Genomic DNA, 15,081 nt, shown 5'->3' with positions numbered 1-15,081 from the left:
TTTTAACACATCATATAGTCATACTTTTAGCCAGATAAATGAGCTACTGAGTTGAAATTCAGCATGCAGCATAGCCTGTAACAAAAAACAGTACTATTGCCTGGATATTTTTATAATATTAGCTCCTAAAGCAAACGCTGATATAACGTAAACCAACTTGGTCTAAGTTTGTTTTGGGCTTTTTAATTTAATATTCAAATATTTTTGACATATTGGTAAAGTTTGTATAGACTTAAATTACTTGTATAAGAATTTAGATTGTTTCGTTAGAAAGATAAAATTACGATATATATTTTGTCTTTTTACTAGTTTATGTTAAAGTGATAATATTATGTATCACTAACATTTTAAAATTAAAAGTCTTTTACGCACCTACAACTTTTATTCAATTACATAAGATTTTGATAGCAAACCACTGTATGCCAGTTTATTTTTTGTACCTCATAGTTAATTTATATCTGAGTAACATTTATAATACAAGTTTATAGTCTGCCATACTAAACAAAGTCATAAACATAAGCGAATTCATTATTTGAACAGAAATAAAAAAATATTTACAAAATGTTTATATAAAATCATATCTATGATTATTCAACATAATAATTATCTAGTTCTTGATGTTCATTTTACATTCATTTTTATTACACAATAACCTGGTATCTTGTAAAAGTTAACTCATACTTTTCCTTTATAATTTAATGCGTCTCGAATGACTCTGTTTTTTGGCATTTCCCTAATAATAGTATACGCCTTTAAAGTATTATTTAATAAGAAGCGATGTTAAATTTCTAAATATATTTTCTAGTTAACATCATACAGAATGGGAAATAAATTTTCTGGTATAGAACAATATTCCTCTTTAAATAAACCTACATATTTTGGTCGTTAAAAGTATTGCTATTACTAATAAATTCTAACAATTATGAACTAGTACAGTAATATTGGCATTAAATTTGATTAAATTAAATATCATTTAATGACTTTCTTACGAATATTAATAAAATTCTTTTTTAACTCATGAGTGATGAAGGCAAAAAAATGAATTAATGCGTCTGAAATAATTTTTACCTGTAAAAAATCAAATACGTAATTAGCTGAATGATAAAAAAGTGCTTTATATTCTAATAGTTTATTTAATACATTTTACTGTAAATATATAAAATAGCATTCATTTAATAAAAGGATAAGCCACGAAGCATCATTGGCAAACAAATTTATTTAAACAAAGAATGACATAGAAATTATAGTATATTATAAGATAATAAATAATTAATAGTAACATTTCAATTAATATTGTTGTTTATTGAATTAAATCAACATACCTTAAAAAGGTAGACGAGATAGACTTACTATTCATGTGGTCTTCGTTTATAAACTCAATCAAAATTTTAAATATTTAGCATAAATTAATAGTTACTATAGCGATGAATTTAAAACTACGCAAATACATTGTTGGCAACAACACTAATCTGTAGCCATGTTATTCTAGAACGATAATAAAAACGTGGAACTTGCATTGTTATGAGGCTTACATTTCAAAACTGGATTTAATCCTCTTTCAGAAAGAAAGCTAATAAAAAGTCGATTTTCACCGACCAACCGCTATTGTACTCAGTTAATAATGGGAGCCATGAATACTCGAAGAAACTAATAACCTAGTTTAGGAGTTTAATATTGTAAATTGTATGAGTAGTTAAACTCATTGAATATATGTGGTTAAAATACAAATTGGCATAATAATATTCTATTGCCAACTAAAAGCACTAAACATAATAAGGTATGTTGTTACCCGTCATGTTTACAATACCCCTTACAAAATTAATAATTATTGTCTTATCTCTTTAGGAGATGAAAAAAACCTATTTTATGACTATCTCTTTGCTCGTCCAAAGGATATATCGAGAATGAACTGACCTGTAAGATATACTTTATAAATTGAATATATGCAATATAAATTTCGATAATTGTCTATGTCTTCATTAGATATGGATTGCAAATAGAGAACGTTTTTATTTTGATCTTAAGTTAATAACACGAGTAATTTTGTATATAACCTTTTTAAGGCATATTACGCTAGGGTTGTGTGTAGAGCACTCATAATATTTCACTAACAGTAACATAAAACTGGAAGCATGTCATTTATCCAACATATTAAAAATTGTAAGGTTAATTTTCCAAATTAATTCCTCTTTCTTGTATCTGTAAAAAGTACGGTTTAGGTAAGTGCATTTTTAGTTTGTTGTCATAAGGGAAATATGGGAAATATTCTAATTTTATTGAAACGATTATCACCAACATAAAAGTGAAAAGTATTAATATATAATTCATCGGTAGTTTTGACACAAACTGACACTGAAATGAATTATTACTACGGTTTTGGAGGTACTTCACTACAATAAATCTATTGAGATGAAAAATAAAGACAAAGAGAAATATACCTGATTGCCTTGGTCCTGTGACATGCAATTTCAACAAAATTAGCTATTCTGTTTGTAAATGTATCCAATCAATTTCCATTCATTACGTTCTCCTGTTCATACTTTTTACAATCTTTCGTATTTGGACTTGCTTGTGTAATTTTTCAGTGAACAAGTGAACATGAGAATACAATCTAAGTGTTTTTATTTGTCAGAGATAATTTTTTTCTACAAATGTATTCTATATGTGCTATTAAATATAGTTGAACAACGTAAATTAGGTGTATCTTCGATGCGAATTTTTATTGTATATTTATTTCCGAAAATAACTAACAAAACTTATTTTATTGAGTCAAGCGAGAATAGAAAATGTTATAAATCATAAACTATTTAATAATTAAGCAGTAAGACAGAATTTATGCTTTAACTATTGCTACAAGTAACATATAAGCATTATTGTTATATTAAATAGGCGACCGTTTAAGCATGTCACCAGAGACGCTGAAACCGTTTGTTTTCTACCTGTATATCTGTCAGCACGATATCTCAAGGATTACAAACCCATAGACTTAACATTTAGCATAGAGCTTCTATTATATAAAAAACATCGATGTTCTCGATAATAGTGAGGGGCACTTAATGTGTTTTTTTGGTCAAATGACTATATTATTATCGGTGTTATGAGTAAACAAAAATAAAATCATAAATAAGTTTATTTTCTAAGAAATAGTTCAACAAAACTATATCAAACTGTATGTGTCACAGCAAAGAGTTCAACCAAAATTAAAACAAAAGTTTAAACAAAGCCATGTAAACATTAAATTAAGAGATTTAACTCTGTAACTGTGTATTATATTGGTGTGTTTCACTAGTTTAGTAAGTGTATTATTGCAGTCTTTCTGGTCAGTTGTTTCTATGTCTTATATTGTAAGCTTTTAATGCAATAACAATCAATTTTTAAATATCGTTTTCTTCTTTAAATTGTTCTAATTGTTCTTAATGAACAAGGATTCAGATGACCATAATATTATAAAGCATATACGAATACTGGATACATTTTTAAACTGCAAAGAATCGGTCAACTGTGATTTCCAGCTAGGATTTTGTTTACTGTACAGTGAGCGTGATGCCTCCCACGCTGAACCGAAGTCAGGCGTGAGTTTAACCTGGTTAGTTAGGGATACCAATTGCAAAGTGTTTGTAGGCGTTTTATTAATTTATAGCTAAGAGATACTGTACTATCATTTCGTAATTAAGACAGAGCTATACAATATTTGTTTAATCTTTGCATTTTCTGCATACGTATGTCGTACAAATATGTATTAGCCTAATTTTTTAGACTAAACAAATAATTGTAATACCTACATTACTAATTAGTAATGAAGCACGTGTTATTCTACTATAGTTTAAATATCAGTAAAAATACACATTTTAGAAATCTGTTATTTGGAACATGCTGTCCGTGTGAATAAGTATGCATATATTAAAGTTTACCTAACAATAATAAAAATGTAAATTTTTTCGTTAACTCAACATCATAATGCAAATAGTTTTATTGTTGTAACAGATGATTTAGTTTCTAACAAGGATAGTTTTTTCAATCACCACACTTTTTCATTCATATTATCATTTATACCTTTTGTTTACTTCAGTTATAAACATAAACCAATAAAAAATTGCCTTTATAAATACTTTACCATAATTTAATCCTGTTTACAGTGAATCAATATTGCTTATGAAATAGCTATAGCTTATAAATAGTGTTTATGTAATTTTAATATAGTTAAACATTTGCTTCCTAAAAATTCCTCTATTGTAATATATTATAAGGATTAATTATTTATAGGTAAAATAATAATGCAATTTAAGTAGAGAAATATATGGTTTAAATCATCATGAAGACGAGCAGGCTAATTGGAAGGTTTGAGGGTTTTTGCCACGGAGCTCCTTGTAGAAGCAAAGGGTTTTAATTACCCTCTTCATTTACATTACACGTAATATACTTTATCACGCAAGGTAAACCTTTAATTCAGCGCTTTGCAAATAATACAGCAATCGATAAAGACGTTACTGTCTTTACATCTACAAGGTTATTTAGTTTTGTGCAAAACAAATATATTCAAATCAAGTTAACATTTATTTCTTTTAACAAAAGCACAATTAAAAAAAATACAAATTGAAATACAGGAATAATCCCCGCAAAGACTGTTGGTCGGTGTTGGTATTACATCGTACTTGACCAAACGATACGTAAATAACATTAGTATATTTATATAGATCCAAAGATCCAACTAAGGAAAAGTTAGTTTACCTCACAAAGGATGTACATTTAAATAAATATTTCAAAATATATTGCAATACTTTTGTTTAATGTTTGGAAAACTTCAAACTATCTCCTTCAATATGACAGTAAACAGAGTTAAACTAAAAGATTTTATATTTAATACCCTAAATTGATAACATACGTAAATTATTTATTTGTTGAGTTACCATGGAGTTTGCTATATTAACTATGGAAGTATGCATTTCAGTAATCTTCTTATAAAAGCTTTGCAGAATTTAAAGAGCATACATTTTGTGAAACCTTTTCTTATAAAATTTGAAATGGATTAAATATATAAGTTCCTCATTATTAAAGAGTAATTAAAGTTGAATAATACCCGTGACCGAGTATAAAACTTTGTAAACATTTTACAACTTTTCTCTTTATTATATGAATTGTTTTAAGAGTAGCTTTATATATTTATGTGCATATATTTTATTAAAATTTTAAGAAGCTAAACAATTCCATACATTTATTTTTTTACCATAGTAATGAATAATACATATTACATTGTGCAGAACAAATATATTTAGTATAAGACCTTAATTGAGATACAGCGTTAACTCTATAATTGTTCTAAAGTTAAACACTACTACAATAGACAGAGATCGTGTACAATTGCACTCTGTCCTTTCCACCAGCATCCAAACAGAGATAGAACACGCATAAGACCACACACTTGCACAATCCATGAAACTTTGTTACTATATAGAAAAGTTCTAAATTGGTGCATATCATATATTATTTCTGAGCGTATTAAAAACCTCTTATTCAAGTATGCTGACAAAACTTTCTTTTGTTTTTCTGTAGGATGCATCAACTTGTTTTCGGTCTAATGACTTTATATCCGTGTGAAGAATATTTCGAAAACGGAACAATATAAGAAGCTTCGTTTCGAGATCTGCAATCTGATCCCTTGTTCAGGTGAATAACTAATCTAACACATAATTACAAACTAGTCTAAATTAAACAAATAAGCAGGCGTTGTGACACGCCTAAGTCAGGAATCACAATCACCATGTGTGTCACCTTCACTAACTCTAAAACATTAAATTTATAAAAAACTAAACAAAGGACTAAATATTAAAACTAAACTACAGAATACAGAGCACAATACGCCTGCATTCGTTGACAAACCACCTACGACTGACCAACGGCCAATAGCAAATAGCCACCGTCACGGCAGTAACAATATAGCGGTAATGAAAAGGGAGGGAGACAGGAATAGGATCTTTTCTATTGTTCATGCTACATAAACTTCTTAAAGCCATACTGTGACTCTGCATTGGTTTTTTGCAAATATCTAATCTGTTTGATACTTTTGGTTTTATTCTCAGGTCATTCTTTTAGTATTGGCAACCAAAGCGGCCTAATCTTGACAGATGGTTGACTGCCTGATTGGTCTGCCAATTTATTATATGTTGCCTCTATTAATTTTGTTTAAAAAAATGCGGTTCCCGATGTATTACGTTGACTTCATCCTAATTCATATGAAGATCTTTGCACCAAAAATTGTGTGTAAATTTTTCTTTTCTGTAAGAATATTGTGTTTGTTGTGTTCTGTTATCCTGACGTTTAATGATCATTTTTTTATCGGCTACGTACCACCTATTGCAACTTTTTTAGGCGTGGCTTATTCATTTACAATATTTTTAAGCTACGAGTAGATTTATTTCAAGTGAATTCTAATACTATATACTAACTGTTTTAGAATTTCTTTATGCCCTAATTATTCTGATAAGTCGAATAGATAAAACCTATATTGTTATAAGTTGAGGAAACAAGTCAATATAATAAAGCGTATTCATTTTTAAATCTTCATAAATATGTAAATACAATAGCGATAATGTTCAAACAATTATGAATTGAGTAAAATTAGTGGATAGGTATTATTTTGGCGAATCACATAAATGAAATTCCCCTAAAATTTATCAGTTTCAGTACCTTAATAATCCATCCAACGTTGGCCATAGAGATTTTCATAATAGATAAAATAATTAATATGTTACTGAAGTATACAATCTAGCAAAACACAACTTTTATATGTTCCCCTGGCGTCATAACAAATGTATGTACACTTCTTACTAACGTATTACACTATTAAATTTATTTTGAATAAATTTTATTCATTAACATGTATTGATTTGTATATTTTAAACTGCTTATTATATACTTGTATTTTTGACGCCTAAAAAACAGAATGGTAGCCATTACTCTAATTATAGTGTAAAATTTAACCAAGAAAAATACCTTGAAGTCCAAACTCTTCGGATCATCTGTAGTCAATAATTGACTTTAAATAGAAATATTTACGACTATTTATATAATAAAATACATTACGAGACTTTGTCTGCTATTTGAATCTAACATAACAATTACCTAGACAATATTTTTAACTATTTAATAAATATATTCCCAATTTTATAATATTGCTACATGGAATTAACTTATAAAAGTGATATTAATCTACAATTACATAATTTTTCACAAGGTATATTCTTATTCTTAGATGAGGGACAAAAAGGAACAATATGAAAACAAAACAAAATGTTGATAGTTATTATAAGGTTACATGATTAATGAGGCGGGTTTTTATAGAACAAGTTGTACGGCCAGTTTGAAACCGAGATGAAAACCTAGGGCACTTATTTAACTGCATAGTGGAAGAGACTTATTGGAGGGCTTAAATTCATGTCACAGAGATGCATTCCACAGTGAACTACAAAACAATTTCTTTAAGTAGGTAAACTGTGTTAGCATAAATATGTCATAATACAGTAAAAAAGTATCATTAAATTATCTCATTCAAATTTTTTTAATTAATTAGGTTATATTGTTTTAATTTTTATCTATAATCCTATGTATATTTTCATATAAACCCTTTTATTTTTATGTATGTTTCCACACTTCATGTTTTTTTATGATGGAAAGTAGTGTACTAACAATTACTTTAACATAATACAAATTTCTAGTTTATTTACTTCAAAGCCTAATATTTTTATTCACAGCTATTATGGGTTTATTGAAATCATTTGCTAGTTAATGTTATTAACTCAGTTGTTACTTACTATAGTGTTTTATATTCTCTGTTTAATCTTTTTTCATTAAATAGAAACAATTGCAGAACAAGTTATGAATGAATCAAGGTAAGATATGTTTTGAAGCTCAAAATAAATTTCGAAAAAATCATCACATATTATTAGTGTAATTAAAAATTTGTTATATTACTTTGTCTCGTATCAATTTTGAATCCATTTATTTGCTACTCGTGTGAAAAGTTATGCCAAACTATAACATCACTTTTATTCACGATTCCAGGAAACTAACACTCTTCTACCTCCCCTTTTACATTTTCCCTGTAACGAGGACATTATAGAATTAACTTGTCTAAAAAGTAACATACTGTCATTTATTTTAGAGGTAAGTTATTTAAGCATTATTTGGCAATCGAAAGAGAAATTACACACGCTTAGACACATCTTTGTTGAGAGTAAATAGTTGCACAATGTCTGGTGCATCCACACTAAGATAGATATTTTGTACAATAATATGTCCTCTCTCGCTGATGTGGTTAGAGATAGCACATACTTGCAATATTTCTGGTCCTTATATGACCTCTAGATAGCCCAGAATTGCTCTATAATTATTCATAACCCACTCACATAAATGACCCAAGTTACAGACAAAAGTTATATTAAATTATGTTTTTAATAACTAAATATTATCTCACAAGAAAATCGTTTCCAAATATTACGTATTACTTCTTCTGTATCGTTAATGCATATAACTATGAATGCTATTTTCGTGGTGGTATAAGTAGGACACCAGCAAGAAAGGTTGGTGCATCCTTTCCTGGTAAAATAAAAATAAATTTAAACGATTGCAAAACGTATGAAAGAACTATGTATCACTTAACAAGAAATATGTATAAAAACAACCACTACTAAAGAAAAATTTTTTATAGTGCTTTACAGCTACACTTATTTCAATACAGTAATTTTAAGATGAAGTAATTTTAGTTATGGTTAACATAATTTTAGATATAATTCTAAATTGAGGGGAAATTATAGAGATTTATGTTTACTTCAACTAATGAAACCGATAAACACTAAGGAAATGACGAGAATTAAGATATTAACCAAATGAAAGGACATTATTTGTACTAACTCGTCTACATCACTAAAATATCTTTCTGCTTTATCATCTTTAAACTAGTTCAATCTTTTGACGAAAATCTGTTCAATAATATTTGCAGTTCAAATCTGTTATTACAAAACCGTGTATAAAACATGCTTAGAAAATTTAATAGTAAATTATTACAGAAATTAAAGTTCCAGCTTTCCGGTTCGTATTTTTTTATATTTTTTATAGTTTGGGTTCCGATGTAAGAATGGTAATTGAACACAAGGTAAACTTAAAAGTAAATGAAAGACTCCTCAATATAGCTTATTTAACACCTTACTTTTTAACTTTAAAAGTATTTCCTCAAATCAGTAAAACTGATTATAACTATCTATATTAAAAGGAAATTCTCTTGCTAAATGGTAAAGATTGTTTATTAGGTTAAATTTCCTGTGATTTTTCATTTACTATTCCAATTAAATTCAATGAATAACGACTTATATTTGCAAATTACTTAGACATAGGAACTAGTCAATATTAAACTTAATATTAGTTAAAAAATACAAATTAAATATCAGTGTTTAAATCGGATGATATATATTGGGTTACATGTAAGTTATAGTATGTAATATTTTGTAAATTAAGTAAAAAAGTAAAATTGTGCTAACTAAATTAATATAATACAAATAATATAAATGAGCCAAAATAATTCCAAGATTGATCGGTTTTACTAACACCAAACTGACATAAGTTACCTTCAGATATAGGGGCCAGTTTTAGAAAGTCTATAATAGAAAATAAATTATAGCAGGATTTTGCACTTTTTAATAGTAAGTACAGGACACGATTAGCACCAGAAAAATAGCAAAAATTGAGTAAATATATCCAGCTATGAGTTAGAAACACAATAATTCACCATCGATAGGTTTTATCCTAAAGTCATTCGTTCAGCAGTTATCACACCCTGGCTGCAATAGCGGGTGTTTGTTTTGTAGGTTATAAGTATATTTATCTGTTAATAACTTTAATAAAATGTATTTATAAGTATATTTTTAATTGATTACTTTTACATCGGTTTACTTGACACCAAAAGACGGGATTGGATGACTGTCGAATAAATCTGGTATTTTTAAAAATGTAAAATTTTAAAAAGACAAAATGCCTATAAACCGGCATTCTCATGAAATCTTATTTTATCAATAAATAAATGTAAATAATGAAATTTACGATGATATAACAATTTTAGTGTTAATAGACATTACACTGAATGTCCTTGATGTAGGCCTAACTCATAAATAACCATTACATATATACGTAGATATATAACAGTGAATACCAAATGTAAAAGTTTAATTTATCAAGAATTTTTGCATTTATATTACAATTAAAAATATTCTTAAACGAAAGTTACTTCTGAAACTGACAATATTGTACAGTTACCCTATTGTTTTCAGCTAATATTCTTACTCCCTCATGGGTACAAAAAAGAAAAAATTAGCACAACATCTAACAAAAGCTGATAGTTCTTAGAAAGTTACGTGGTTAATGAATGCGGGTTTTCATAGAAGAAGTTGTACAACCAGCTTACGCGACATGAAACCAAGGGCTCTTATTTAGCTGTAAGGCGGAAGAGACTAATTGAAGGGCTTCCTTGGTGTCTCAGATATGCCTTCTGCAGTGTACTGTAAAACTTACTTTGTATTGTACAACTATGTCGGCATGACTGTTTTTGTTGCGTATTCAAAGAAAATTAATCTCAGTTAAATATTTAGAAATAATTAGGTTCATTGTTTAATTTTGTATCCATAATCCATAATATATTTTCATCTATAGTCTCGTAATTTTAGTTATATTACCACATTTTCATTTTATTTTTATGAGGAAAAGAGTGTACTATCAAAAACATTGTTATGTTATAAGTATATCATGAGTTTGGACTTTAAGCCCCTCATTTTGATTATTAAACCCGGCTATTATGTGATAGAAAATTACATAGCAAATCCATTATAGATTCATTCCCTTTATATACTACACGAAATTGGATAAGATATACCTAAGATAAGCAGTAATTTGTTGTAGGGTTGATATAACAGACCGTATTAAACTAGATCTACGTGTATACAAAGTTTCTACTTTATACATGGACAATCCATTTTTTGTAAAAGTTCATTTGGTCTTCCGTTTGCACTATACTTGCAAAACAGTGTAATAAACGGTCCAGGAGATAACGCACTAATCCAGATTTTGGAACTCTTCTTTGAAAATAAAATGATTTATAATTAATCCATTTCATGTTCCGGGTGTTCATTTTAAATATATTTCTTGGAATTCCAAAATTTTAATTTTAATCAATAATTTTATTGATTGTGTAATCAAATAAATAATAATGTAACCCCATAAAATTTTTATATGAATAGATATTTGGGTAAGTGAAAGCTATAATAAACATTAAATGTCCTATTACACTAAAATTACAAAGCTGTCACCGTAATATACGTTTGGAAAAACGTATTACAATGATTGGTCTCCGGTAGTGATCAATTCAAACCATTAGTGCCGTTGTCTGAGCTGGGAGCTTGTCGTGCTGTCAGTCTCAAACATGGAACCTGACATTTCATCAATCTGCAATGAATAACGGCCAAACTTTGTAAATAATAGCATTTACATTTATAATCATTATATTTTCAATCTGCGGGATGTTTTTTCTGTTATATCTGTAAAGTTTAATTATTATTATGTGTGCATTAAAATATAGTACTCGTACTGTGCAAACAATTCAATAGGTATGGTTTTAAAATATCGTAGCTCTATTAGGACGGGTTTATTCAGCATATCTGTGGATATTGCTCTATTCAACCTTCCTTTTATTGCAGCAATTAACTATCTGACCCTGAAATGTTTAAGGCATATTTTTGAACCAGGAGAAAAATATAAACCAGATTTCAAGACTATAGGCATTTATATCTTAGGGTTACTTCACAGATGGACAGGGAAGTACAGAAATATAATAAGGATTGTCAAGTTCTTAACATGTACGAATTTAATGGGTTTAAGCGTTACTGTTTATAGTTGGTTTCTTAAGACACAACATTTCATCAATTTTAATGAAGCAAAATTATACATCTAATTGAGTTTTTATTGTTATGTCATTACAATACATTTTATTATTGTAATGGAATAAACTATTTGAATCTATACATAAAGGGTGACTATTGGTGTTTAGTAGGTAAACATGTCATCCAGTCTAGGTTTTACCTATCATGTTAATACACCTATGTTGTATAAGTAAGTTAAGAGAGTTCCTTTAACTCTACATTGTACACTGAACGAAAGTAGATTATCCAAGCAAGGTGGAATAGAACACAAAGTAGAAGAGCAGTGCTTTATCTAACCAAACAGAGTGTACTGCTTCTTGCCCCAATAAAATAAAGAATACACCACTTTTTCGTATTTACCACAAGGTCCTGAAGGAATATGGAACATCAGCTTATACTTTAATGTACTCGTACATCGTATACGTAATAATAAAGGTAATTTTGATTACTGTCTGAAAAGTACAAAAGCACTTTATTATTATCTAAGTCGTGTAGTGCACGCTTTGTTAATGATTCTCAAAGAATTAAAAAGGGATTTTTTTACTTTTAATTTACAAAATTCATTTGCCAACAACTAAGTTCTTTCTCTCAATGTGTCTTGAGTTTTATAAACGTTATGACGTTTAGGTGATCTGCCTACGAGATCTCATCCAATTGAATTTTCTCATTGGGTAATGGCACATATGAACTATATTTAGAAAAGACGTAAATTAGTTGATGAATGTATCATATGTATTTAAATAAACTGTAATTATACCATAGCAACCATGAACATCAAAAAAACAAAACCAATGATTTAACTTTCTGTTACCGCTCATAATATGCAGAGAATTTATTTAGGTCCACTACTTATTAGGTTATAACATATTAACATATTTATTATTTTGTCGTACAAGCATTTCATACAAAACCGGAGATGTAACAAGATTTAACGTGTAAAAGTATTTGATATAATGCAATTGCTCTTTTAATATGGAATTTTTAAACATAAGTATTATTAGAAAGTAATTCATAGAATAAATAAGAGAATGAAGGCTAATCGACAACTAACCTACATTTTTTTGAGAATATAACACGTCAGTGTATTAATTATTAACTAGTAGAGCTGAGAGGATGTAGGTCACTCCATGTAAGCGCAGAGCCTTGTGAGGAAGTACAGGTGCAGATGAGAGTTGTGCAATCTAACCTTGTCCATCATAGCTACTGTACTTACGTTACTGTACTTCATTTATATGAGCAAATGTAAGTGACGTGAACTTCATATGTACCCTCACAATAGTTTTAATCTTTAAACATGTATTTACAACACTGGATAACTAAATAACATTTAAAACTGTTCAGCTTCTTTATCTGTACAAAAAGACAAAAGCGAAAAACTAATAAATAACGACTCTGCTTACTGTGCATCCTAGTTAAAATCTATTAAGAATCCAAATACAGCAAGTCAGTAGTAATTCTCGTTTCTATAATAGTAATATATAATTAATTTACTGCATTTTATGTTATTATCATAAAGAACAAGCAGATTTTAAAACACTGCGTGATTATACGAGTACAACACAGATATATGATATTAATTTAATAAATTTTACATGAATGCACGTGTTAAGTTGGCTGACTGGTAACAAAAACGAAATTTCGAAAGAATATATCTTTTAACTTTTTCTCTGTGTATATCTTATATAGTAGACGAATGTGTAAACAAACTGATTAAATTCGTACAAGCTTTTAATATATGACAAATAACATGTGTCCTAATGAAATGCGCTATAGAATTGAAGTTTTGGATGTACCCTCGACGAGCCTGTTACGCAACAAGTCGTCTGGCGTACTCGTAACTCGCGTTTAACTATATACATTATTAATTGCTATCAAGATGTGATTTAATACTAACATGCAATAAATAAACTAATCGACTTGCAATCTTAATTTGAAATTCATAAAAAGTAGAAAAGTTTAAGATGATTGGAAGTACATTTATTAACGAAACGTAAACATTAAAAAAAGTCTAAATTACTTCATGTTCTGACCTCATATGTCAATTTTAAAGAACACTAGGTTACATGGACGAGATATTTCCGATAAGATAAAAAATTATATCCAATCTAGTTCATACTTAGCGCTCTTTCGAAATATAATTCCATTGCAAGTAATAGCTCAACATAACAAGAAAGTTATTTGGTCTTGACAATATACTATGGACTAATATATACTACTGTACAATTGCTATGGAGAAACTTATTCAATAAAAAAATTAACTCTTCTCTATAGATAAGAATAACATATAAATATAACAGATATGTGTTTTTTTAGATATTTTTATATTTAATATTATTTCATGTTCATATCTAGGAGAGGTCGTCTTCTCTCTGTATAACAAATTCAGCCTTACGGCGTCCTATATAAATACTGGTAAATTATTGTTGGAGCTAAACTTAAGATTCACATTAAACCAACCATATGTAGAAATGTTATATGTAGAAAGTTAGGTTTCTCCACCCTCTTGTAGCTTTTAAAAAATATCTACCTCATTAAGTAGATTACACTGTGTTTCTACTTGGTAAGGGTGAGAGGTGTATGTGTCTCTAATGTTTAGACGATTCACTGTTCGTTTTAAACATCTTCGTCACCTACTTTTTGCAGGTGAAATCGGAACTAAACAACATTTGAAGTTATTAATAGAGAATTATTACTGCTCAATCAATATTATTTCTTCATAATAGGACAGACATTAAATTTGTATGTCATTTGTGTCAGTTTGATTATTCCGAGTATACATTTTAGAAAGTAATTATTTTAACCATGGAAAAAGGAAATTGTTTTAAATAGACAAATTATAAGATGCAAATTTTACTCATAAAGTTGAAGAAATAATACACGGGTTCTCCTTAAGTTGAAACTTGACAGTATATATTCGTATATGTATTTATATTCTATTATTATATCATCTATTAAATATTTTTTTCATTTAATATTTTTATATATTTTATTTACGGTTTACCTGTCAATGTAAAGCAGTTTTATTTCTTATTCTGAAAAATAAATTGTAGGCTGAATTAGGCTAATGAGGAAACACGTACATGCCATCAAGCTTCAGTCCGGATATCATTTTAGTCAAATAAAG

General features: G+C 28.4%; 1 protein-coding gene across 1 annotated transcript in view; it reads right to left on the bottom strand.

The window, feature by feature from the left end:
- Window positions 1–15,081, bottom strand: part of LOC124366802 — a 43,239-nt gene that overhangs the window by 13,547 nt on the left and 14,611 nt on the right. The window contains exon 2 of the mRNA XM_046823403.1: window positions 11,411–11,484. Coding sequence (XP_046679359.1) covers window positions 11,411–11,484 — 74 coding nt within the window. The remainder of the gene's footprint in view (window positions 1–11,410; window positions 11,485–15,081) is intronic.

The sequence above is a fragment of the Homalodisca vitripennis genome, chromosome 7, assembly GCF_021130785.1.
Source record: "Homalodisca vitripennis isolate AUS2020 chromosome 7, UT_GWSS_2.1, whole genome shotgun sequence".
In the NCBI taxonomy this organism is placed as follows: Eukaryota; Metazoa; Arthropoda; class Insecta; order Hemiptera; family Cicadellidae; genus Homalodisca; species Homalodisca vitripennis.
Note: the sequence above shows the minus strand (reverse complement) of the source record. Positions and strands in the feature narration are given on the sequence as shown.